The 26,188-nt window shown below is 48.7% G+C and overlaps 8 protein-coding genes across 8 annotated transcripts; 4 read left to right on the top strand and 4 right to left on the bottom strand.

Annotated features, from left to right (window-relative positions):
- Positions 1 to 437: 437 nt before the first annotated feature.
- On the bottom strand, positions 438 to 2,255 carry MGYG_08799 (beta-hexosaminidase subunit beta; the record flags this gene model as incomplete). Its single annotated transcript, XM_003169206.1, has 1 exon — positions 438 to 2,255. The coding sequence occupies one exon, from the start codon at positions 2,253 to 2,255 to the stop codon at positions 438 to 440; it is 1,818 nt and encodes a 605-aa protein (XP_003169254.1).
- Positions 2,256 to 2,933: 678 nt separating this feature from the next.
- Positions 2,934 to 4,559, top strand: MGYG_08798 (hypothetical protein; the record flags this gene model as incomplete). The annotated part of the gene is made up of 2 exons (XM_003169205.1): positions 2,934 to 3,376; positions 3,434 to 4,559. The coding sequence occupies 2 exons, from the start codon at positions 2,934 to 2,936 to the stop codon at positions 4,557 to 4,559; spliced, it is 1,569 nt and encodes a 522-aa protein (XP_003169253.1).
- Positions 4,560 to 5,236: 677 nt separating this feature from the next.
- MGYG_08797 (protoporphyrinogen oxidase) lies at positions 5,237 to 7,168 on the top strand (the record flags this gene model as incomplete). Its single annotated transcript, XM_003169204.1, has 3 exons — positions 5,237 to 5,635; positions 5,690 to 6,376; positions 6,449 to 7,168. 3 exons carry the CDS (start codon positions 5,237 to 5,239, stop codon positions 7,166 to 7,168), a joined length of 1,806 nt encoding a protein of 601 aa, XP_003169252.1.
- Positions 7,169 to 7,691: 523 nt separating this feature from the next.
- Positions 7,692 to 8,312, bottom strand: MGYG_08796 (hypothetical protein; the record flags this gene model as incomplete). The annotated part of the gene is made up of 1 exon (XM_003169203.1): positions 7,692 to 8,312. One exon carries the CDS (start codon positions 8,310 to 8,312, stop codon positions 7,692 to 7,694), a length of 621 nt encoding a protein of 206 aa, XP_003169251.1.
- A 397-nt stretch (positions 8,313 to 8,709) lies between these two features.
- MGYG_08795 (hypothetical protein) lies at positions 8,710 to 9,305 on the top strand (the record flags this gene model as incomplete). Its single annotated transcript, XM_003169202.1, has 5 exons — positions 8,710 to 8,718; positions 8,789 to 8,808; positions 8,877 to 8,942; positions 9,029 to 9,077; positions 9,149 to 9,305. 5 exons carry the CDS (start codon positions 8,710 to 8,712, stop codon positions 9,197 to 9,199), a joined length of 195 nt encoding a protein of 64 aa, XP_003169250.1. The 3' UTR covers positions 9,200 to 9,305.
- A 774-nt stretch (positions 9,306 to 10,079) lies between these two features.
- Positions 10,080 to 16,632, top strand: MGYG_08794 (E3 ubiquitin-protein ligase ubr1; the record flags this gene model as incomplete). Its single annotated transcript, XM_003169201.1, has 2 exons — positions 10,080 to 16,294; positions 16,365 to 16,632. 2 exons carry the CDS (start codon positions 10,080 to 10,082, stop codon positions 16,630 to 16,632), a joined length of 6,483 nt encoding a protein of 2,160 aa, XP_003169249.1.
- Positions 16,633 to 16,875: 243 nt separating this feature from the next.
- MGYG_08793 (LipA and NB-ARC domain-containing protein) lies at positions 16,876 to 20,575 on the bottom strand (the record flags this gene model as incomplete). The annotated part of the gene is made up of 7 exons (XM_003169200.1): positions 16,876 to 18,608; positions 18,770 to 19,186; positions 19,252 to 19,591; positions 19,679 to 19,905; positions 19,965 to 20,034; positions 20,215 to 20,437; positions 20,502 to 20,575. 7 exons carry the CDS (start codon positions 20,573 to 20,575, stop codon positions 16,876 to 16,878), a joined length of 3,084 nt encoding a protein of 1,027 aa, XP_003169248.1.
- Positions 20,576 to 21,688: 1,113 nt separating this feature from the next.
- MGYG_08792 (hypothetical protein) lies at positions 21,689 to 23,698 on the bottom strand (the record flags this gene model as incomplete). Its single annotated transcript, XM_003169199.1, has 5 exons — positions 21,689 to 21,924; positions 21,990 to 22,515; positions 22,568 to 23,063; positions 23,128 to 23,440; positions 23,512 to 23,698. 5 exons carry the CDS (start codon positions 23,696 to 23,698, stop codon positions 21,689 to 21,691), a joined length of 1,758 nt encoding a protein of 585 aa, XP_003169247.1.
- Positions 23,699 to 26,188: the final 2,490 nt, after the last annotated feature.

Here is a 26,188-nt window from a genome sequence, read left to right as displayed (position 1 = left end):
AGCTAGCAAGAGCAGTGTGAGCGCTGATTCGAGTTCTTCCGGAGGCCATGACACATATCGGTGTATGAAACGTTTTCTTCGTTGTGTCGGTTGTTGCATGTGAAAGACCCCGTGTGTCGTTCACAATTTATGTAACGGATCTTCAGTGCTCGTATTCAGCTTTGTGTGGCGGGATCAAGGGTGTTTCTTCGCTGTTGCCTTCTTTCGGGGATACGGAATAACGCTGAGCCCGCATGTCACGACAAAACATGCCGACTTTCCCAGGCCATAACCAGAGCCGGGAGAGGTTTAGCTCGTTAAAGGCCCTGAAGTTTCCGTTGAGCTCCGCGATATACGGAGTAGTTAGCTGGTGATGATTTGACTATATGTCCCATGTTGCCTTTTTCCATTTGAAAAAGGTTGCCACTGTAGGTTGATTTCAAGTACTCTGGAGTTATTTAAAGCTCACACCCGCTTTCCCGCATGAGACAATATGTCATTTGGACCATAGCAGCACGGATACCTACCTCAATCACTGCTCGCTCTCTCCATTCCGCCAATCGATACGATGCATCCTTAATGTTCTCCGGCGATCTCGGCCCTGTCCAAAGGACTTCTGCGGCTGCGGCCGCGCGAGGCCAGATCATCTGGTCCATGTTGACTGGATCAACCAGCTCCGACCACATATGCGTTTCGCCTCCAATAAGAAGATGCTGTAATTCAGCTGGTATATCCTGTAGAGGGTTATATACGTACATATGCTTCCAGTTCTTTGTAGGTGAACACCAGTCAAGATACGGATCTTGGACAAGTTTGGAGCCTGGGCGAGGATTTAGGAAAGTCCCTACCCCACAGTCAAGGTACCAAGCGTCTCCAGACCCAAATATTGTCCGATACCCTTTTTGGAGGGCATGTTTCACTGCCGATGAGTTACGCCATGCTTGTACGATGACTCCGCCAGTTTCACCGTCTGTTTTCTGAGAAGGCAGGTTGAGATCCCAGTCAAGGATTAGCTCTTCCCATACAATTGGGGATAGCCCAGAACTTCGAAGTGAGTTATGGATGCGCGTGACCATTTTCTTGAGGAGGGGAGTTAGGACTCGTCGATCGTTCGAACCTAGGTTAAGCTCCAAAAGGTAGGTGTTGAGGTTGAATTCATCTCCTCCAGTATGAAAGTATTCTGTTAGCGGGGAGACACGAGGGAGTATATCTGCCAGGAGCCGATCAAGGAATTGATGTACGGCAGAGGAATTCAGTTTAACTTGGCCGCTTGGAGGTTCTGCGGCATATGTCTCCCAGTCATCCTTATGAAAGGCTGCAACTAAATCAGGGAATGCATGTCCGACGGCGGCAGTATGGCCAGGCAAATCAATCTCGAGGAATACTGAGACCCCGCGTTCTAGTCCGTATAGTTGCACCGTTTCTAATTCAGCAGCAGACCATATTTGGCTCGGATGGTATGACGCCTGGACTGCTAGTTCCGGGATCGAGGGAATATCTAACGGCCAGGATTGTGAGTCGGCAGCGTGGATATGAAGCCGGTTTAGCTTTACGGTTGCCATTGCATCAATAGTACGTTTTACCTCTTCAGGTCGAAATACGTTTCTGGATATGTCAAGATTCAGTCCACGATGTTGCCATTTGGGGAAATCCGAGATGGAAATTGGAGCAAAGGGGGTGTAAGGCACTAAACTAGTGTGGGGATAGAACAGCTGCTGGAATGTTTGAAGGGCACGAATAGTGCCAATAGGGGATGTCGAGGAGATCTGAGCTACCCCATCCTCAGAAATCCTAATCTGGTAGCTTTCATCTCCATTAACATAGTTGCGGGGAAACCATTTCCGGCTTTTCATGGATCTCTCATTGATAACAATCTGCTTGATAGTGGAATGTTGACCATCTACTAAAGGTTCAAACTTTTGGTGACGGGGATAAAATTTCCATGGGACAAACTTGCTAGCAAAAATAGCGTCCTTGGTACGTCTTATAGCATCTTCAACAAACTGCTCAACACTAGGTAGTGGTTTTGCGAGGGTTTGTTGTGTGGTGTCCCGAGGGTATTGCAGCACATCGAACCAGCTCCTGAACATCCGGCCAGCTCCTGAATAGCCCGTCCTTGTATATACAGTAGACCGATTATCTCGATTATAGGTGAACTGGGCGGATGGAGACAACCAAAGGGTTTTATTCCCATGCGTATATTCACTGGGCTGGGGCCATAGAGCATGCGTTTGGCCAAACAAGCCAAGGATACCGGCTAGCCAAATCCACAACATTTTCTATAGTAGACTTGACAGAGGTTTTAAGACCTCCGGCGTGTATGAGCAGGGTATATCGCCGTGTAGCGTGGTAAATGAACGAGTTTAGGGGTGTGCGAAGCAGTGAATAGAGCTGAGTTCGGGCCTTGATCTGGTGTCACAGCGTTACAACAGGGAAGACCGCAAGTATGTAAACAAGAGCCAAGTGAGTGAATACTAGCGAAGCCCGGTTTAGCGTTACTTTATCACGGCAGACACAGCATCGTCCATAGCAGCCCAGCTATCTGACAGGGGAATCTCGGCCTTTTATCTCGTTCTCCTGCTGATTTTTTCCTTGGATATCGAAGAGAAAAGGAATACAAGTTGAAGATGTCCAAGCTCCCTATTTGGGCATCTGTCCACGTGATTCTATTAATCAGCATTTACTGACTAAACATATCCTTGGCATCAAGTTCTTTGATTTCGCAAAGAAAGAAAAACATCGAAACATCTACAAGCCAAAGATCGACGTCGAAGAAGTGATACGGAGGTCTTGCCGGGCTGAGAGATACTTGGTCCGCGATATTTGAGGAAATCCGCTATTTTTGGACAGCAGATTACGGCCCCTTGAAGCCCATCTACTTACTCGGACGAGATAGTTATAAGATTGCCACTTGAAACGCCCTCCATCGAAGCTCTTGAAGCAGCTGCATCGCCATGAGTGTTACTGTTGCGCTGAATACGCCGCTGGCCGATGCCTTGAATGAAGTGGTGCAGCCGAAGCTGGTCGAGCTTGGTTGGAGCACCGGCGGCGGGGATGATTCTGCGCTCGCGGAGTATGTGATATTGATGCTTGTCAACGGGAAGACGCAGGACCAGATCTCTGCTGAGCTAGCGAATGACCTACTCAGCCTTGGACCAGAAGATACGGAAGCCGCGGAGTTTTCGAAATGGTTGTTCGAGCAGGTTGAAGCGCTGGATAGGCGGTTAAATGGCGGCTCGAAAGGGGAGACGCCTCAGGAGCAACTCCCACAGGCGATACCATCCTTCTTAGACGAAACAAATGGAGGAACTGGGAATGCGACACCTGCTGATGTGCCTGTGCCACAGCAGGATATGGATATGGATGATGGAGTCGGCCTCGGAGCCGATGCGTCTGTGTATGCTCCAACCCTACCCATTGAGGTTTGGAAGACGGTTACTAACAAAGGATATAGTCCAACTGGCCCTAGAAATATGCGGAATCAGAAGCAAAATGGGCGAGGTAGAGGTATACTCGGTCAGCTTAGCCGCGCGATGGACCGGTCGAGCGAGTCCGTCCTGCACCGAGTCCGAAACCAGCAAGGAACCGAGAGGATAAATTCACACCGAGATAACGCTAGAGGTGGCAGAGGTGGCCGAGGCAGCCATAGGTCCCAGATGGGAAGGCAGATGGGCAACAATATGCCGATAGGGATGGGCATGGGAATGAACATGGGAATGGGCATGAATCATAATCAGATGCAGAACATGGCTCAACAGAACATGATGAACATCACTCCACAACAACAGATGCAGATGATGTCAATGTTTGAGGAGCAAGCACGGATGATGTCTCAGCTCATACCTGGATTCGTGGCCCCTGCGATCAATCCAGCCTTTCAGAATGGTCCCCCACAACAGGCACAGGGCCGATCGCTATTTGAACGTGCTGAATTCCACCCCGGCCGACGAAACAACCAGTCTCCACAGACTACGGCTGCGGATGTCGACATGGACGGCGCTGAAAGCAAGCCGACTGATGAACAGCCGGCACGAGAAGCCCCAGGTCCAGACACGGTCTGTCGGTTCAATCTTAGATGCACGAACAAGGATTGTCCGTACGCCCATCAATCCCCGGCTGCCCCTGAAGGAGCCAGTGTCGATGTGAGCGACCATTGCCCATATGGAGCTGCCTGCAAGAACCGGAAATGTGTTGCCCGACACCCGTCGCCCGCCCAAAAGGCAGTCCATCAGTCTGAGGAGATCTGTCGGTACTTTCCTCACTGTACGAACCCGAAATGCACCTTTAAACATCCGAGTATGCCGCTCTGCCGGAACGGAGCGGACTGTTCGACCGAGGACTGCAAGTTTACGCATCTTCAAACGGCTTGCAGATTCAATCCATGCCTAAACCGAACCTGTCCGTACAAGCACACTGAGGGCCAGCGGGGAGCTTTCACCGACAAGGTCTGGCGTGCAGACGGCACAAAGGCAGAGACGCCACATGTCAGCGAGAGAAAATTCATCAGCGACGAAGCTGGCGAAGAAGAGCTCATCAAGCCGGGATCAACTCCTTCGAATGATGCTGGAATCATCACCTAACCGGCCGTTGCAACAACTTCGTTTTCTCTATATCCTCATCGTCTCAATCTTTCTCTAATGTCCCATCAATTTGATCATTAATGTCCTGCTATCCTCAAATAGTTCCCCAGAAACCCCAGTGCCAGGCGCAACGCTATGTCCCTCAACTTTCTTCCATCCCCCAAAAGAAACCTATTGCTTTTCATTTCCTTCTTACGGTCTTCCGAGCATGAGTGGCGTTGGATCAGGGTATTGTTTTTCTATCTCTGCCTCGACTTCTATACGGCTGGCGCACCCACTGTTGAACATCTAGATTATGTATATGGCGTTAAATCCAGTTATTACACTCTCCTTGCTGTACTCTTAGTAGTAGCATGTAATATAAACACCGTCTTTCCCCAGCTTGAATATTTTCCAGCCAATCCATACTATGCCTGCCGCTAACCAAATGCTCGTTGTCTTCTTTGTAGCAAATTCGACCAGTTATTTAACTAGTGAGCTTAATTAGTTACTCCGTGGTGAGCTGACATTTGGTTAACTCTCTGTCAACACACATAGAAAATTGATAGCTTCAACCAACCTCACGCGAGGTGAAGGACAACCACAACTACGGCGATAACTCCCGAATAAACTGCATTATGGAATTGGCTTAGCAATTGGGCTTGGAACAGTGAAAAAACTAAAGAAACTGACGCACGATGGCCACGCGGCGCTGGCCGGGCCTGGTCAGCGAGAGCTGCCTGTGTCAGCCACGAACCTCCATCCTGCGCCGGCAATGCGCAAGCAAAGGAGTCTTACCTCTGTCGCAGTGGCAGTGGCAGAGACAACAGCAGCAGCTTCGGGCCTCCAGCACGGCCGGTCAGCAAGGACAAGGTAAACAGATTGCAGTGGTCGGTGGTGGAATTACTGGCCTGACGACGGCCTTCCACCTGGCCAGCCAGCCGAAAACCCAGGTTACTCTGTACGAGAAATCAAACAAGCTGGGAGGATGGATGCAGTCAGACATAGTCGACACGGGCGACGGCAACGTCGTCTTCGAGCACGGCCCGCGGACACTACAGTGCGGTTTGTATAACGCGATGGCCACGATTGAGCTGGTGTGTTATCTTCCCTATCCCCGCGAGCAGCAATCACTGACATAGTCTGCCTAGATAATTAGATTGGAGATGCTCGAATTGGTACTGCAAACAAGGGCCGATAGCCCTGCTTACCTGAACCGATATATCTACTACCCGGATCACCTCGTTCGAGTCCCCATGCCACGCCCCGGCTCATCCCCTCTCAGTGTAATATGGAACCTGCTACAGAATGGAAGCGAGCCAGCATTCAAGGGCCTTCTAAGAGACCTATTAGGGGAGCCGTTTAGGGAGCGTCGGGACCTGAAGATTCGTGATGAATCGATCGCAGACTTCCACCTCAGGAAATTTGGTAGAGCCACGACGGATCATTTCGTCTCTGCGCTTATGCACGGAATCTATGCCGGTGATATCGACAAACTGAGCATGAAAGCTACTATGCCCATGCTATGGGACCTCGAAACTGGCCCCCATGGCATCTATGTAGAAGTTATGGATCGGCAAATGTCGGGGGACAAGTTGGTCCTCTATAACCACAACAAGCTAGAGGTCGTGAGAGCTATAAGGCGCGAATACTCGTCGGAGTTCAACACGCGGATGAGCCAGTTGTTTGGCGGAGCTTCTATCTTGTCCTTCAAAGGTGGAATGCGTTCCCTTGTGTCAGCTCTATCCCAGAGACTGGAAAAGCTTCCTAACGTTGAGGTTGTGAGGGACGCCGCAATAACTCATATTCAGTATGATAAGCCCAAGGGATCCATGGTTGTAAGTTCACAATCTCGTTAATACGTCTAATTTGTACAGGTGCATATAATTGCATAGCTAACTCTGATAAAGATATCTTCGGCCGCAAACAAGCCGCAGGCAAGATATGATTATGTTATCTCCACCACTCCGTCCACGGTGCTGGCAGACCAGTTACGTGGGCCAGGAAGCTGCACGCCTCCCACTGCCACTTCAAGGATGCTAGCAGCGAACGACTATGCTGTCAGCGTCATGGTGGTCAATCTCTTCTATAAAAACCCTAATCTCATTCCCATGCATGGTTTCGGATACCTGATACCTCGATCTGTGCCTATAGAACAGAACCCGGAGCGAGCACTGGGCGTGATGTTCGCAACTCAGGCAGTTCGTGGTCAGGACAGTGCTGACGGAACAAAGTTAGCGGTCATGATAGGCGGCCACTGGTGGGATGGATGGAACGAATCTGATCTTCCGGGACAGCAGGAGGGCATTGCTATGGCGAAATCGGTGCTCGCTCGCCATCTGGGGATTACTGACGAGCCAGTTGCTGCCATAGCCAAACTACAGTACAAGGCAATACCGCAATACGCTGTTGGACATTGTGATAGGATGGAGGATTTACATGAATCGCTATGTCGGGAGTATGACTCTCGGCTTAAGGTTGCTGGCGCTTGGTATACGGGCGTGGGGGTGAATGATGGCATCGCTGCCGGACGAGCCATAGCCACCGCTCTGTGTGACGGAAGAACTGAGGAGACTGGACTAGAAGTCTACGTGAATCCCATGCAGGGAGTGAGCGCTGCCATCCTATAGGCGGTAACCTCTCCTCTCCTGGCCTCTATATATTATGGCTCTTATTTGTAATATAGAAATAGAACTATACCAAGGGATAAATATACAGGAGAATATTAGAAGGGAACTAGGGTACAGCTAATGCGAGTTCATTTGCCTGTAATACATCGTTTCCCTTGATATGTACCTCATATGTCGTCCTTTACCTGCTTTGAAAAGTTGCGCAAGGTAGATTTCACTACTGACTCGTCTTGAACGAGGCGATGTCATTTCTCTCTATCACCGTCTGACTTCTTCTGCCCTTCTAACGGCTTTCCGCCTGGAGATAAGGTGTGGAGAGACTACTGCCTCTCAAGGAGGGAAGATAATCGGGTTTATGCATCCATTGGGCCCCTTGGAGGAAATGTGTCGAATGTCAGCCGGTGGTAGGTCTGGAAATAATAATGTAAGAGTGAAAATATATTCATCCCATCATAAAAGCTGTCGTGATATGCGTGAGTAGAACTGTGCTAAGCTGCGGTAGCAGCTTTCGTCCTTCAGCCTCTCACTTGGATTCGGCTGGGTCAACTTTCTTCTCGTCATCAGCTTCGATGCCGAGGGACTCCAGCTGCCGCACCAGCTCGTTGATTCTGATGATCTTTTCCAGTTGCTCGGGTAGAAGGCTTTCGCCCTTGTCCTTCTTATCTCGCAGCTCCCGAGCTTGCTTCAGTTTCTTCTTCAGGTTTCGGGCCTTCTTTTCTCGTTCAACCTCAGGGTCAACTTCGGGCTCTTCCTTTTGCTTCGGCCCGCCGGCTGTGTTTTTACTGGCCGCCAGCCTCCAGTTGTCCTTGTCCAGAGCCGTGCCTTTGCCTATTTTCTGAGACACACCCTCGCTGCTCGCCTTGACTTTGCTTTTAGCGTCTTTCTTCTTTGGATTCTTCGTTGACGAAGCCGTGTCCTCGTTCACTGCTGGCTCTGCCCCGGGTATGCCTGCCTTGCCACGATTCTTCCACGAAGCGGCAGCACGGTTTCTATACAGTTCCACGTCCTCCGGTGGACTATATCCCGGTCTAATTCGTATTTCCCGCCTCTGGGAGCCATCAGCTCGGACTGACGCTGGTATATGGCGCTCGCCAGTGAGGGCGTTGGTGGTGATGCCTGATATCTTGGTCTCGTTGGCAGCCATGCCGTCCCGTAGTTTCTCGTCGAACCCCTTTGTGTAACTCTTCCAGCCGTCTAGCAGACTACCAAGCGTCTCTCCAGACTCCCTTTTCAGGCTGTTTTCTCCTCTTTTTTTCGTCCTTCGTTGTGTCTTCTTGCTAGATGTTTTTCTACCTTTTTTCAACGTGAAGTTGAAGATCGATAAAAAGAAGCCGCTGACCAATCAGCGTTCGCCATTTACCAAGTCCAAAACTTCAACTTCGAACTTCACGAAAGAAACGAAACGAACAACTTCAGCTTTTCCTTCATCTTCGGACAAACATCTCGCTGAGTACACTGAGCAGTCCACCGAGCAGTCACTTAGTGAAACGTCGCAGCCTCTATCTGTTTTGCTCCAGATTCACAGTCAATCTCATTTCACAATGGCTGGTGTAAGTATTATTCTAAGGGACATGTCAAGAGGGACCGACTTAATGCTGACACGATTGGGTGTTTCTCTAGATCGCAACCTCTATCTACAAGTAAGAACCGATTAGCAGTCTAATGGACCTAGATTGTGGCTGTTCCACTGATATTGTTACGCTCGCAGCACCTTTATTAGGCGAAATGGCATGATGCTGAGCACCATTTTCGTCGGCGCTTTCGGCTTTGAGATGTACGTCCTTCTACTACTGATAATCGGGATGCAGATACGCCTGAGACTTGATCTTTTTTTTGCGCTTAGTCTGATATATTGTATAGGGCCTTCGACACCGTCTCTACTAAAGTCTGGGACTGCATAAACAACGGCGTACGCCTCCCTTCTCCCCCGTGGATTTCCCAGCCCTTTTTTCCATACCAACCGGCTAATTATCTCTTTAGCGACAATGGAAGGATATCAAGCACCGATATATCAATAAGGAAGAAGAGTAGACGCATTCGACGTGTGGTGCCCGATATAGACGAAACTACCGGCCGATGCAGCTGTACAAATAATTGTTTAAGGAATAGAAGAACAAAGATGTTTCAATACCATTTATTTTGACAAGTTCGAATCGGTGGGATTTCCCAGAATAAATACTCAATACTCAATAGTTGATATTGAACGCTTCCCTCCATTAGTGCTGTCTATCCTGAGGATGGTGAACGGAATTGTATCTCACCCTTCATCCTGAATCTAGGCGACTTCAGTTCACATCCAGCTTCACTCTACCTACGACCTTGTCGGCGCTTTATTCTGTCGTATATTCAGCTGTTGACATCACTGTCACGGCCGATTCCCGTACTGCTACCAAGCACTCGTTGTCTACTGACTTACACAGCTCAACCGATGTACAGGTGAAACTTTCGCCTCACTAGACACTAACCAGAGAGCAACCTCCAAGTAAATAGAGACGTAAGAGGAATAATCTAATGGCCCCAGTGTTGTAATGCTCAAGTGGTGACTGGCCTCAACTTCCCCAGCATCGCCATCTTAGTCAGACGAGCTTCTTGCTAGCAACAAACATCAGAAAACTCTCGCCGAAAAGCCATTTTCTCTGTCTCTCCAGCCAGGACAAAGGAAAAGAAGACAAGAGCAAGACATAAAGGCTGGAGAAATAGCGTCAACCGTTTGTTCACTGGCTGCTTTGTACCGGTAAGTCTCCCCTTTGCTGGCGGCATATCTCAGTCTAACCTGTCTTCCCCTCTAGGTATATACATACAACTTGTGACAACCACGTATCAACCCCAAACAACGGTATCGGCGAGCTTTTTGCTACATTCTCATCGGCTTGTACGCACATATGAGTAAGCTAGGCGTACGGCGGAGATAATGCCTCGATCCCTTGCGGACGTTGAAAAGTCGCTTGGCCAGGCGCTGGTGGGATTTCCAGCGCGGTACGGCAATAGATACGATGATAAGGCTAGAAGGGAGCTTATAGAGCTCCTCTTTCGCTGTCTTACGGGTTATAACGATGAGTTCCTACGATTACTTTTCCCTGAAGGACCCGGAAATAGCTGCTGGAACTTGTCGAAGGCCCAGGGCCTGGAGGCTGGAGCGGAATACTCCGAGGCAGCTCGCGGCAAACGTTGCGGGCACACTTTCAAGTCCGGCGACGCGGCATACCATTGCATTACCTGTTCAGTAGATGAAACCTGCTGTCTGTGCAACCGATGCTTTAACGCCTCTGATCACACCGGGCATAAATATGCGTTCTTCGTCTCGAGCGGTCACTCTGGATGCTGTGACTGCGGGGACGAAGAAGCCTTCCGGATACCGGTCAACTGTGCCATCCACACTGCGCTTGAAACCGATGACAAGAACAAGAAGAATAAGGATAAGAAGGATGAGAATCCAGTTCCTGAGATGCTGGTTGCCTACATTAGAATGACCATGGCCCGAGTGCTTGACTACTTCTGTGATGTCATATCCTGCTCTCCGGAACAGCTACGGCTACCCAAGACAGAGGCCGGAATCAGGCAGGACGAGGTTGTGTCCAGGCTGTCTGGGGACTGGTATCATGCCAGTGACCCTGAGGAAAGTGAGCCAGAGTTTGCTCTTGTGCTCTGGAATGACGAGAAACACACCATCAACGAGGTCACAAACCAGGTAGCCAGAGCGTGCCGAGAAAGGGAAAGATTCGGGCTCCAAAAGGCAAATGAATCGGATGAGATTGGGCGTAGTGTGGTCAAATACTCGAAGAATCTCACACGGCTGCTTGAAGTCTCCAGGATCATAGAGCAGATCCGAGTCACTGTGACTGTCCGATCTGCCAGGGACACTTTCCGGGAGCAGATGTGTGCCACTATTATTGACTGGCTCTCTGACATATCTGGTTGCAGTGTCGGCGAGGATGGCTCGTTACTAAGGCTCATGATATGTGAGCAGCTGCTTCAGCCGTGGCATCCTGGAAGCGCTGCTTCAAATGCCGGAATTGGCAGCAAGGGAATCGACGATCAGAGTCTAGATGATGGTCGTATTTATCGTTCCGTCCAAATTGCACAGGCTGAAATGCTTGCCGCAGAAACAGTTGACTTGACTGACGCCGAGATGGAAGATACAGAAGACGGTGCTACTCGCGCCGCTGACGATGATGATGACGAGGATATGGACGATGCAGAGGTCGATCAGGTGCAACTAGATGTGCATGTCCAGCATGTTCTTGAAGATGACCCAGAAAACCCCGATGAGGACGATCTTGACATGGAGGCACAAGTAGACAATGAAGCTGCAGAATTTGGCCTTCCGCCGCAACCTCCGCCACCGCCTCCGCCGCCAGCGCAGCCTCCGCCGGGAGATGGTGGTGACCCCTTGGTAATCCTGCCAGTAACTGATGACCCGCAGTTCTCCAGGAAGCCAGTAACTATACCAAAGACTCCCGGAGTCAAGCAGAAGGCAACCTCTGCATCATTACCTCATTGGGAGGAGAAACCTCGTCTATTCCATGAAAGGAGAAATTTGCCACATGAAGACCTACAACAACGGACACGGCTGGATTGGCTCATATTGTATGACTTGCGACTATGGAAAAAGACACGCACTGATGTTCGGGAGCTGTATCTCGCAACCGTTGTCAATGTCCCCGAGTTCAAGAGAGTCCTTGGCCTTCGATTCTCCGCTCTCTATACTGCTTTGGCCCAACTATACCTCATTGCAGACAGAGAGCCGGATCATTCTATTATCAAACTCTCGCTGCAGCTATTTACGACCCCGTCTATCACAAAGGAAGTTGTTGAGCGTGGAAATTTCCTCACCAGCATAATGGCTATTCTTTACACGTTCCTCACCACAAGACAAGTTGGTGAGCCTCACGATGTTAGTCCTACAGCCACACTTGCAATGGACTCAGGGTCAATCACAAATCGAAGACTTTATCATTTCTTCCTAGACCTACGCTATATCCTTGCCTCCGAGCACATCCAGAGATACCTAAGGACGGAGAAGCAGTACCTTTTGCAGTTTATGGATCTAGTGAAGCTTACACAGGGTATCTGTCCTAATGTTCGAGCAGTTGGCGAACATTTGGAGTATGAAACAGATGCATGGATAGGAGCTTCCATCCTCATGAGAGAAGTGACAAGACTATGCAGAATATTCTGTGAAGCTTTCCGTCCAAATAATCTTGCGGAGGGAGAGAACAACCTTGCGGATGCAATTGTTCAGTCCTCCCTGGCAACAATGGTTAACTCAATGGGTCTGGAAAGAAAACGGTTCGTCCAGGCCGAAATAAAGGAGCCAGTGAGATTTAAAACAGTGCCATACCTTGAGTTTGAGATTGATGCGTTTAATCAATGTGGACGCCATACTGTCGTCGACTTCGTCGTTGAGCGAGGAGCTCTGAGTTTCCACCATGCCCTTCACTATATCCTTTCTTGGCTACTGGAGTGTGCCAGGAACAAGCCGAAGGAATGGGTGCGAGAGCTTTTAGACCGGGCGGTCATCTTGATTAAAGACAAGTACCCTGTTACTCCATCAAATGCCCTCGATCCAGAAGACGTCATCCTAGCGATGTTCGACTTCCCCATAAGAGTATGTGCCTGGCTTGCTCAGATGAAGGCTGGAATGTGGGTTAGGAACGGCATGAGTCTCAGGCATCAAATGGGGCAGTATCGTGCCGTGATTTCACGGGATGTTGCATACTGTCGAGATATTTTCTTGATCCAGGCCGCCATGGCAATCTGCGATCCAAGCCGTGTTCTTGCAACCCTATGTGAGAGATACGGGATACTGGAATGGATGAAAGGAGGATGTGTGGATCGGCCTGGCTATGATGAAGGCCAGCATGTGGATGTTGCTGATGAATTCATGCATCTGCTGATTATACTGATATCTGAGCGGACTTCGTTCTCAACTGGAGAAGACGACTCTGCGATCCAGCACCATGTCATTAGAAGAGACATCGCACACACTCTTTGCTTCAAGCCGTTGGCTTACACTGACCTTAGTGCCAGGATAAGAGATGAGGTCGTTGAGTCTAGAGATTTCCAACAGATTCTTGATGAAGTCGCCACGTTTCGACCGCCAGATGGGCTCAATGACACTGGAACTTTTGAACTGAAGCCGCAATACATCGGCTTGGTAGATCCCTACTCTACTCAATACAGTAGAAACCAGCGGGATGAAGCTGAGAATATATTCAAACAATGGAAAGCCAAGTCGACTGGAAAGAGTGTCCAGGAATCCATTTTTGAGCCTAAGCTCGAGCCAGTTCCTCCTGGATTATTTACTGGATATACTAAGTTTACTCGAACCCCCTTGTTTGCCCAGGTCATACATCAGTTCTTAGAGTACTGCCTTATGTTCAAAATAAGCACACCCACCATCCAGTTGACGCGGATTGAACCCTTCCTCCAGACGGTCCTCCATTTAACTCTCCTTGCTGTCTTGGAGGATCCTGAAGCAGACGAGGAGAACCCTGAGGCGGACAAACAAACATTCACGTACCACGCACTCACGAGAGCTAAGTCAACACAACTTGGGGATTTGACCATCATTGGGCTCTTTCAAAAGTTGTCAGAAGTCTCGACCTTTGAATCCTGTGCGCCCAAAATCCGACATATACTGAAGGGTCTTTGGAAGAATAATCCAAAATTATACTCTTCAACTTCAAATGACCTTGTCTTCCCATATGGCAACATATATCCGTCGTCTTCGACTCCTGTGTCAGACAATGAGGCGGAGCAAAAGAAGAAACGGGCTCTCGAACGGCAGGCGAAGATTATGGCCCAATTCCAGCAACAACGACAGGATTTCTTGAAGAGCCAGGAAAACTTCGACTGGGGTGAAAATGAACTTGATGAGACTGAAGAGTCACCACGATTCTCAGGAGAGGAGATTCGCAAGTATCCTTCTGGGAACTGTATATTATGCCAGGAAGATACCAACGAGTCGAAGCTCTACGGGACATTTGCTCTTATCACCGAGAGTTCTATCTTCCGCGAGACCGATTTGAAAGACCAGGATTTCGTGAAAGAGGTCATCACCACACCATCATCCCTTGATAGGTCTGCTGAGTCCATCCGCCCGTTTGGAGTCGCTAGCGAGAATTTCGAGCGTGTTCGCCAGCTGGATTCAAAGGGAGAGCTAATAATATCAACAAAACAAGGATTAGGGAAAGGATTCCCGGCAGAGCTTCACAAACAAGGCCCAATTTCCACAGGATGTGGTCACATTATGCATTACAAATGTTTCGAGACATATTATGCGGCCACAAGGCGACGACACAACCAGCAGGTAGCTCGGAATCACCCAGAAAACCTTAGCCTAAACGAATTCGTCTGTCCGCTCTGCAAAGCATTAGGAAATGCTTTTCTCCCCATTATATGGAGAGGGCAGCAGATGGCATACCCCGGAGTAACCAGCCGAGAAACAAGCTTTCGCGAGTTTATGTACGATAAGCTAGACGGGATGCTCAAAATGTTTAGCAGATACGCCCTGCCAAAGGAGACTGAAACGGACTTTGTTCCTGGGTATGAAACATTTTTCTCCGAGTACTTGTCATTGACTTTGACACCATCTCTCTCCCGCCATGCGGATGACTTTTTGTTGACTAAGACGGGAGGATCCCGGGGGTTTACACCTCAGAAAAATGTTGGCCATCATATGGGGGATTTTGGAGATCACTCCGATGATCAGGTATCCGAAGGAGACGATAGGCCCGTTCAAACTCCACCAGATGACCCCGCAGCTCTTCAGGCCCGTCGCGCGTTAATTGCAGAATTGCTTCGTCCGCCGAGAGCTTCAGATGATGAAGAAACGCCCGCCGATGTTACTCCATTTTCAGAGCTTGCTACCGTCTATTTGAGACTCCGGGAAACAATCCGATTGAATCGTATACCTTCGCGCTATGAATACCCGTCTAGCCGTCTTCTCCCTTCAGATTTAGTGTACCTTGACTCTCTGTTCAAAACATTTGCCTATTCAATAGCCTCTGTTGAAATTGCTCAGCGCGGCGTAGAAACCAACCCTGGAGAAACTCTGGTAGATGGAATATCAGAGACTTCGTTGACACATCTACGAATTCTTTGTGATACCGCTCTAGCGTACACCTCGTTGGGCCACTTGCACTTCCATTTCCCTTTGAAGCCAGTCCATGAAATTCGGGACATGCATCGAAGAAAGATCCTTCAGCTCTTCTTTGGCTCCCCCCAGCTCTCAAATGCAGGAATATCCAATCTTGCCCGCGATTCTATGGATATTGAGCCGCTTCTTTCCACTGATACTTTTGTCTTCTTAGCCGAAATCTCTCTCTGCATGAACCCCGCTCTAGACATGGATATTATGAACTACGTTGAACTTTGCTACACTGCCGAGATCGTCAAGGTGGTGCTGGCTTATCTTCTTACACCCCAAGGGTTGAAGGCAAATATGGATCAGCCTGCGGAAGATCACACCACTCCCGCCGAATACTCGGTAGTGAAGGATTTTATTATGTGGGTTATATCTGCCTATCGGTCCTGTGCCTCATTTGTGGCGGATCCAGCCCTGCAAGTGCTGCTAGATGGGATTGATAGGAACTATATACCCAAATACCGGCTCAGAGGCTGCTACGAAGTGGTCCCGAAGTACATTCTTCCTTTCTTACGCAAAACAGTGATACTACTTAACGTTAGGCATGGCGTTGACTTCTCCGCTTGGGGCACGGATCATTCGGACATGTCAGAGGCTGATCGTCTCTGTGAGCTTCTACAGCTGCCAAAGATACCCGTAATATTTGACAGGTTATCCTCTGCCGAGGATGGGAACCCACTGTCCGCGATCGTATGCGGGTGGATGGAACACTTCTGTATTTCGAAACATGAGGCTAAAGCCGCTGGCACTCCACTACCACGCCTTTCTCTGATGCATCCAGCAATCTTTGAGCTTGTTGGTCTTCCTTATTACTTTGATTCCTTGTTAGAAGAAGCCACCCAGCGAACTTGCATGACCACTGGGAAGGAGTTAACCGATGCTACCATATGCCTTTGCTGTGGTGAAATTTTTTGCGCTCAAGCTAGCTGCTGCATGGTAAATACACGACTGGGCGGCTGTAACCGTCATCTTGCAAAGTGAGTAGCCCCTTAGACCTCGTTACTCCATATATATGTACTGTAATTGAACACATTTTAACAAACTTAGGTGCGGGAGGAATGCTGGAATATTTATAAACATTCGCAAATGCGCAGTGGTACTCTTACACAACGGCAATGGATGCTGGAGATTTGCTCCTTACCTGGATGTTCATGGGGAAGTTGACCCTGGCTTCAGACACCGCAGACGGCTGATGCTCAATCAAAAGCGATATGACCGTCTTCTGCGAGATATGTGGTTGTCTCACAGTGTGCCTTCAGCTGTGAGTAGAAAGCTGGAGTCCGAGGTCAACAACGGAGGCTGGGAGACACTATGAATTTCGATGGGCGATCCAACCCTTACCAACGAATAAAAAACGAAGTTTCTACAACAAAATATTTTTATATTCTTATCCATATGCATAAAATATAATAATAGGAGTTACTCAGAAAGCGGTTACGATATTTATATTAAGGAGCAAAAAGTGATTAGACAACGCTGGTGATATAATGAAAGGAAGCAATTGCTGAATGAACCAAATATGAAAAAATTAATCTAAGCCTAACATCTGCAATACCATTCAAGACCCGAAAAGATCAGCAATGAGCCTTTCCCGACTCTGTTCCTCTTTTTCGCTATAAGCATCTGGCTCGATAATAACTTTGCTTTGGCCAATTTGCCCCAAAGGCGCCTGGATATAGTCAAACCAGTAGGAGCCTAGGCCAACAATCCAATATTTCCTTTTTTCAGCTGCAAGGCTCTGCATAGCTAGCTGAAGCGTCGTCCGGCTCTCTGTGACCTCATCTGCCTGGAATTGAGCGTGGGCAAGAGACTGTAGCATAACACCATGGCTGAACTTCTTGGACCAACCGCTCTTTTCGACCACCTTTATGGTCGTTTTCCAACGGGTTATGGCCTGCTCCCAGTGGCCCTGGAGATGGGATACTCTTGCGAGCCCAGACCAGGCTCGGAAATGCTCCGTCTTTTGATTCATGTTTGGGTCTTCAATCCCTTCGAGAATCGGGATCAGTCGTATAAGACACTCTTCGGCCGTCTGGAACATGGCACGCATAATAAAGCTTTCGGCCAGAGAGAGCTGTAGTCTCCTTATTATGGAGTATCTCTGCCATCCACGAGAGTACATTATCTTCATCGTTTCTCTAAGCGTTGCTTCAGCATCATCAGGGCGTCTCACTTCCAGGTATAAGTCTGTTAGATTAGCCAAGGCATTCATCTGCCATATCGGGTTTCCATTGCACTGCTCGCTTCTTATATCGTGAAATATCCGCTCAAAGTATGGTAAGGCTTCGCTGAAGAATCCTTGATTTTTGAGCAGTCTCCCCAGGGAAACGTTCCTATCGCTCAGCACAGATGACTCCATCAATGAAGGGTGATTTGGATCTTTTGGCTGCCATGATTCGAGCTCTTTCTTTGCCCGTTCAAGCTGATTCTCCATAATCAAGCTGCCGGCATATGAAATTATTAATTTACCTTTCTCGGCGTTTGCCTTCTTGCTGATATCCAAGCCATCGGAAAACGCACCATGATAGAGGCATTTCTCAATCACTCGATAGGAGTCACCTATTTTCCCATGTAAGCGCAATATTGTGCTTTCCCGCCGGGCAACTCGCGCTTCTAATACAGGATCGCGGCCTTCGAGCAGATCTTTGGCTTTGGCAATAGTGTCCTGTCTCCACACATTACCATTGAATTTGGACCCTTCGAGTAGCAACAAACACATTGCTCGTTTTGCCTTTGGATAAAGCGGGCAAGTCTTGTCCAGAGTTTCGAACTCCTTTAGCACGCGAGGAATATGGGGGAACATCTGGTTCCCAGTATCCCCTAGATCAGCAATACCACTTGAGAGTCTTTGCTTTCGAAATACGTGGGTAACGAGAATTATGGCCTGGACTTGCCATTTCTGCCGTGTCTCGATGGAGACGCGATGAGAGGCACAAGACTGGACAAGTGGATGAACTGAGAATGACCGTCCACTGGCGGTGATGCTGGTTTGTATTAAGGAAAATGCTAGCAGCTGTTCAATAGCTTGATCAAATCTCAACTCATTATTTACCATGGAGATAATCTCAGAGTCAATGCCAGCGCGCTCAGCGGAGATATCGCGAACGCCGCCATTTTCAGACCATATCTGCATATCCGAACATGCCCTTTGAAGCATTGTTTCAGGTATTTGCGCAGCCTCGAGAAAAGAGAAGAGTAGGAGGAGAAGTGAGGCACCTGGGGCATCGTTCTCGAGCTGCCGAAAGTTGAGTTCCCATACGGTTGAGACGGTCTTCTCATGCACCCCAATACCTGGGTTTATCTTCAGAAGCTCATTCTGTTCGTTCTGAAGAAGGCGATAATAGTCCTTTAGAGACTTTTGACGTCTCCGAATAAGCGCCCCGGCTTGGTCCACGGCCAAGGCAAGGCAGCCCAGATGTCTGACATTGCAGCGGCGTCTTTGTAGTCCTCACGGGTAGGATTGAGAATTGCCGCTTTCCCCAGAAGGAGTTTAACGGCAGCCTCTTCTTCCAGGGGCGTGATTATGGTTCCACAGGGGCTGACAAGACCTATCGTAGATTGATCGCGACTTGTCACAATGATATGGCCCCATGATGTGTTTGGGAAGAAATCTCTGATCTGCACAGAGTTGAGATCGCTAAACCCATCAAATATCAAAAGCCAGTCACGTCTTGTTGGCTTGGAGAACCACCTCTTAAGGTAGTCTATCTTGTTCGATGCCTTTCCCCTGTGCAAAAGGTCATGTATTCGGTGGAAATCGGCTATAAGCGTCGTGTTTGAAGTCGCATTAAAGAAGACAACTCCAGACTTGTACTTGAATCTGTTTTTAAAGGCGTAATGTAAAGCGGTCTGTGTCTTACCGGCGCCTCCTAACGGGATGTTAACTAGGGCAGTTCTTTGTTGAATTAACATAAAACATGGATAATATGCATACCGAGACCTGATATCCCGTACACCCTTTGCTGGTCAGAGTGAGGTTCGCCAAAATATAGCTCTATATCAGCAAGTAATTGTTTTCTTCCCTGGAACTCGACGCATCGTGCGTAAGGCACATCGAAAAGGGTATCGGTTTCGATCGTCACACTGCTCGACGCTGGCGTAGGTGGAATAAGCAGTTTGTCGATTCCTTTACTGAATCCAATAAAGAACGGCACGATAGCTTGATAAAACGGGTCATCAGCTGCAGAGAAACGGCATATATCCCGATGATGGGCGTCCATTCCAAATATCTCTTCACCTGGTATTTTTAGGAGAGAAGAGTCTTTAGTAACGACCTGGGGGGTTGTATTAGAAATGAACAGCTAGCATGGTAGGACATTGTATGGCTAACGTAGGACATTGTATGGCTAACGTATACTTACGAGTATTGGGATGCCCATGATTTTGATAGGTCTTGTTTCATAGCATGATACAATTTTATATTTGGATACTTGATGCATAAAATCAAGAGTAATGTCAGAGAGGACTTCCGAGCCTTCGTGGAGGTATGTTACGAGTTCTCTGCCCGCAGAGAACGAAAACATTCGCGGGATCAGGTTAGAGATTGTCCGTCCACTTCGTGCGAGACTGCTCCCACTATGTGGAGTTGCTATTCTTCGGTCAATTCAGGGCGCTTTTGCTGGCCGCGTAGGGGGTATTGAAACTGACCCAGAAACAGAATGCCATATGTTGCATCCTTCACTTCGTTGCACTTCTCAGTTGATCTTTGAGATAAGGCCTAGTTATAACAATCAAATTAGATAGACACGTCCTCTGATCCTTGGTATTTACCGACCGGCTTCCTACCTTCTTAATGACAATCCCTCCTAAGCTATGGCAAACAAAAACAAGGGGCCGTTTGGATGTCTGGCGTGGCGTCAGGCTCTATTTTCAGCATGATGAAATCGGGATAGCATACATTATCTTGCCTTAGACCTGACAGCTGTTGAAGTAGATTCTCCGCAATCGTTCTTATGTCCTGGTGAGCGGTGAAATCTGCAAACCTGGCGCGATAGCCATAGGTCATAATTCTGGCATTTGGCAGCTCCTTTGGGAGCAGATCTTTCAGCCACATAATCCCGGTTTTCTTGTGAGTCCAGGTGTTGAAGGCGTGTCCATTGAGCCCGTGAACGGCCACGACGCTGTCGAAAACATCAGCAACAAGTCCGGTTGGTAGAGGGCAGGGGCAAGAAACTATCGGCGTACTCAAAGACGGCATCCTTTGGTTCGTGAAGGATGCTTACCCCCCAGGAGGGATGTTTCTCGCTCTCAGCCGCCATCGCGAACCGCATGCAGCACCTGTCGCAAGAAACATGAAAGGAGTTGATGGGAATGCAAGGAGGGATGTCTCTGCTTTAAAATGAGCGCTGGCGGCCGCTTTGCAAGGATCTCTCCAACGCCCTTAACTGCGTCGTTCCATCGTATCAATCTCCGTTATTGGCCCTGGCACCTCCAGAGTCGAGCAAACCAGCTGCTTGTAGCACGTTTCTGGACAATCCATTGGCTCTCTATATCCAACATGCATCTTTAGGGGCCAATTGGCTGTGTTCGCCCAGGGTCGGGCGCTTAGCTGCATCACTACTCCGTAGATGGATGCACAAATCCAAGCTGCCGCATCTGACCATTAACTAACTAGGTAAGTGGCTAATCAGCACAATGGACAACGATAGCCATGCGGCGGAAGCACCCGCGACGCAGCTGGAGCGAGTATCCGGAAAGTTGCTGCTGAGTCGTGGAGCTGGTGAAGTCGAATCTTGGATGGAACAGGGCAATTGGCGACTAAATTCGCACCCCCTGTCTCGGCTAGCCCTTAAGTTAACTAGTTAAGTAACTGGTTTAGCCCTCCTGTTCTTTGAAGAGTGAGTGAATACCTAATGCAGAGGAAGAATGCAAGACAAGAGAGCAATATTTAAGCCTAGTTGAGCTGTTGGTAACACTTGAGAAACAGCCAACTCCTTTCTTGCAACCAAAGAATCGTATAAAAAGCTTTTTCGCTCCATAACTAACTAACTAGTCAACTAACTAATTGTCAGACATAAATAGAAAATATATGGCATGAGTCTCCAAATTTGGAGCTAGAGGAGAAAATACAAGTCTAAACACGCTGTCCTCTTGGAACCCGCCAGCTGAGTGCCCGTCTATCACAGTACATGCTTGAGGTAAAGGAAAAGAAAAAGAAGAGAAAAGGAGCGGCAAAGGAAGTGGTCGGAAAGGAGTGATGTTGAGATACCGGGCAGAATGGCGAGGGCGTAGGAGAAGAGAAAGTCATAATAAGTGTAAAAAAGGGGTCACGGCGAAGAAGTTCCTGGTAGGTGTCATTATGCATAGAAAGCAAAAAAGGTCGTAAAACATTTAACATTATATATAAAGATCAATCATGTTGGAGTTCTTTTTCATTCTCCTGGGTTCAATAGCCAGACCGATGGGTCTATAATTGGCTCGGGAAATCCCCGGGTGTCTTCGATGTCTTTGAAGATGCGTGGTAGGAACACATCAAGGGTCGGATTAGCTGTTTTGATCTCAGTTCTATTAAAGGATCTGAGGGTAGATTCAATTGGGTCGAGGATCCTGGAGTCAGGGCTGCCCGTTCGGATAATTCGAGCCAGGTATGCGCAGGCAGTATATATGGCTAAGATATATTAGTTAGTATAAGTGTTTTCAATCTCACCCCCTGATTCTGTAAAAGGCACTCACATAAAAGGATAAAGGGGTTAAAATGCTTGATATTGTGAAGTAGATTGCCTTCAAGCATTACCCCTGAGAGAGTTATTATTTCCATAGCTGAGTTCTGACACCTCAGTTGCCAGGATTCAATCAGAGCCACTGGCAGCCTGGCCGGTACTGCCGCAGCGATGGCTGTTTGATAAAGTGAAATTGCTGCAGAATGCCTGGCGGCATTAAGAAAAGAAATAGTTGGATCCGCAAGCAGGGTGAACTGAGTAAGGTCACCAAGACACGCTTCTACCTTGTTTATGGTAGCATCAAGTGCCTGGTGGCTGACCCAGAACTGGTGTCGGTTCTGATCCTCCAGCTCAAAGTTGTCTGCATCTCGAGCATGCTTGAGGGTCTTAGCCCACGTCGTAACAAGAATTATGGTAGCCATATAAGGTGTCATTGGAGATAGGTCGGGGGATTGTAAGAGATGGCTAAGTGTGAAAGGTTGCGGAGTAGGAAGTATATCCGGGCTCTGGTGAATGTATCTTGGAAACCGCGTAGAGATCTATCGCTATAATTAGAGGAAATTCGTAAACTAAGGATGGGGCTAATCTCACCTCACGCTCTGAGAAAGCCAATGAGCCTCCAAAAGATATATTTATTAAGCAGTCAAAGACGTATGTAGCCCAGAATGTGAGTCTCTTCTCTTCCAACTCGGCCTCGTCTTCTTCTGAAGCAGCAACTCGGTCGAGCTTCTGCAAGCCCAGTAGCTGAACAAGCCGGGTACATCGGGCATGTGAGATCCACGCTCGTGGTAGATATGACCGCCTGAATTCGTATAGGGCGATTAGTAGCGAGGCTTGTAGGGTTTCAATCTTGAAGAATTGGCTCCCAGGCCCGCCCATGTCTGATAGCTCAAGCTCCCTTCGGGCACGGTGGTAGCAAGCTTCCTCGAGGGAAGCATTGCCGGACACCAGGGCTCCATGAGTGCAGATGGCATAGTAGATACTGCTCTTCCATGGCTCTGACTGGATCACCACTGGGTTGGCGAGGTTCCGCCATTGGTCCAGCATTGGGAATAGGTGGCTGTGTGATTGAAAGAACGCTTCTTGTCTGTCGTCAATTGTTTTCTTGTAAGCAAACGAAGCCTAATCTGGACGGAAGGAGGTAAGCTTACAGTTTTTGCATGTTTTGTGGTGAAAGTATACGATCTTCGTAATTTGAGTGAGGAATAGAGAAAGATGAGGAGGTAGACGAGCTGGAAGAAGGCTGTGTGACAGCAGGAAGCCCGGCAAAGGCGTCCAAAGCCCACTCGGGCTGAGGGGATTCCATGTCAATTGGCAATGTCATGTAGGAAGATGGGCTGAGAGGAATAGGACTCTGAATGGTATTGGTAGGCCAACTGGTATAAGGATAAGTGCCCGGAGTAGCAAGGGGTTCTTCAGTGATGGCCCAGCATGCTTGGTTTGCCAGCTGGGCTTCTGCTCTTCCTGCTCAAGGGGTAGATGAGCTCCGGTCAGTAGACGAACTACGGGATGATAAACAGGCGTAGAAAACTTACTGAGACGGTCGTTCATCATTTGAAGTTGTTGTGTGAGGTCAGAATTGCCGGCATCTGAGCTTGACGGGGTCGCATAGACACACGACTGTGACTGTCCAGCGCATCTAGAGCATGGCTGCTGTCCATCACAGCGAATCTTGCGCTCCCGGCAAGTGCGGCAAGCAATGTGTCTCGGGCGTTTAGACATTGTGCGTGGTTATATACCAAGTATCTGGGCTTCGGATCAGTGATCAGGAAGAGGCACTTAATGGGCAGTGTGCGTGATCAATCTGATATCAGCGTCGTGTGCTCCAGGCCGGAATATATAGATCGGAAAAGGGGGCCACGGAAGGGAGGGAGATAGCCTTGATATAGATGCTCCGCGGCGCAATCCAGAGAGCTCGTGCCTTCATATATGTACTTGTATCCCACCTTCTCACCCCTAAGCCCCCCAAAGGAGATCCGTGAGAGGCTGGCATGGGCAAGGGATCTTTGACAGCCCCACTGAACACTCTTAAGCACATCTGCATCCTCTCCCGCCTGCTGGGAATTTGGAATTTGTACCTCTCTTTTTGCAATCCTAGTCCAGCTTTGGCTCCAGCTCTCGAGACAGAGACGGACACAGAGGGCCAAAAGTTTCACAACGAAAGGAAGATTTTGAGTACCCCTGCACCATGTGTCTATTTTTTTTTTTTTCAAATTGAAAATGGATAAACCTTTCTCTACGTCAATTTGACTTCGTTCTTTTTGCAGCTTGGTTAGTTAAACTATCCCGAGCGTGTTAATCCCGTACAGCGGCCACAACATTGGATGGCTTCCCCCATGCGGGCCAAGTTGAGCGCTGGGTCGGGGAAGTGGAAAAGGATGCCAGCCCTCTTCTCCACTGCAGCGCTACCGAAGAGAAAAGAAAGGCAGAGAGAGCAAGGGTTTGGAGGTGCAAGACCAATCACTATGGTCCAAGGCTGGTCTCACACTTGCATCTTGCATCCACTCGTCTTCAGTGCTGCGCTGTATGGAGCCAAGCGGGATTAAACATTATTCCTTCAAGAAGGCAACGTCTTAGCCATCAGCCAGGAATGAAGCTCGTCTGCATGAAGGCCATTAATAAGTTTAAAACTCGACTTGTGCGTGAGCCCATGCCTGACGTCGTTACGATAAGACAGGCAGAAGAAGCAAAGCGAGCAAAAGAACAGGAAGAAAAGAAAAAGCAATGAAGAGGAGGCTTGGATGTTGACGCTGTCGACGCATTGGTTGCCAGTCCGTCAGTTAACTTATCTCGATCGTCGTATAACTAGGCATCAGTGGCCAGGCCTACGGATGCCACCCCGATATCCCCAGTCCTGATGCTAATCAGTAAACAGGTTAAATAACTAGGTAACTCTCTAGTTATGTCGTTGACAATCAAGTGAGTTATCCCCTTCACGCTGGAGAGGAAACCCACAGCCTATCCCCCCACGACCGGGGGAACGGTTGACTAGTAAGTCGTCAGTTACAATATGTCATACGTGTGGCAGAAGAGGCTCATCCTTCTTCACACACCTGGGGCTCTTCTTGTTTCATCCTCTAGTTACCGATGAGTAAGGGGAGCAAAGAGGCTGTGGTACCGTCAGCCATGGTTGGTCACGTACAAAGCGACTCTGCAGCCTGGCTGATGGATTGCTGCTGATCGATGATCCCGAGCGCAGAGCCGGCCATACCACGGTTGGTAGAACGCCCCTTTTCCGCAGCCTTCTGGCAGATGTTCCAGATGGACCGTCGAAGCTGGCTAGGTGTGACAAATTACTCAGATAACTCGTTCCCACTAATTAACCTGTTGCGGTGGCATCTTGCGCCCTCAGGGAAAGCCTCTCCGCCCCAAGGTGGTCGACATGTATACGAGGAGCGATCGTATTGTTGCTTATTCCACCTGTGATGGTTACCAGGGCCACGTTGAAGTAGGGATGACAGACTTGTTCACTCTTAGTTACATACCTGCATGTACAGAGTAAGTATATCCTCCAGAAGCATCCGAGCCAAACAGGGGGAGAATATTTCCTGGTGCATCCAGCCCAACGAACACCCCCTATTCTGGTTATCGATCGTGCTTTTTAATCAATTGCTCAAGTAATTATGGCATCATCTACCACACGCACAGGCTGCTAGCAGACAACCCACATCAGCTTATTTGGCCTTTTGCTTGATTCTCTATGCGAGATGGACAGGCTGTCATAAGATCACCACCCACCCTAGAAAGCCGGGTGTGATAATTAGCAGGCAGTAAGGTAAGAACACCGGTCCTGGAAGGTTACCACGGTGTGCACTCCGCATGCCTCTTTCAACCCCTTTCGACGAGCTCCTTTTTATCTGGTTTAGCCGCTGTAATGTGCTATGGAGAGTTATGTAACTATGCATAGCCGGCTATGTGCCAGGCCCTCATCCTCCACGGCCGGGAGCAGTGTTAGATACGACAGTTATGTCACCCGGAAGAGCGGATATTTATCTAACTATGTAGCTAACTGCATAGTTAGTCAGTGGGATAAGTTAGCACAAGGGCAATTCGCGTAGTTCACGTATTTTATTTCCTTTCTTTCCCCTTCCACTGTCCGCCTGATATGCTCGAGTCTTCGATAATTCTGTGTTCACCCCCATGGAGCCATCAATCACCTTTGATAGAGGCAGCATAACTTCCCTCCGGGCGTGGGGTTTGTAGGATCAGAAC

This window comes from Nannizzia gypsea, genomic scaffold (assembly GCF_000150975.2).
Source record: "Nannizzia gypsea CBS 118893 supercont1.10 genomic scaffold, whole genome shotgun sequence".
NCBI classification, from domain to species: domain Eukaryota; kingdom Fungi; phylum Ascomycota; class Eurotiomycetes; order Onygenales; family Arthrodermataceae; genus Nannizzia; species Nannizzia gypsea.
Note: the sequence above shows the minus strand (reverse complement) of the source record. Positions and strands in the feature narration are given on the sequence as shown.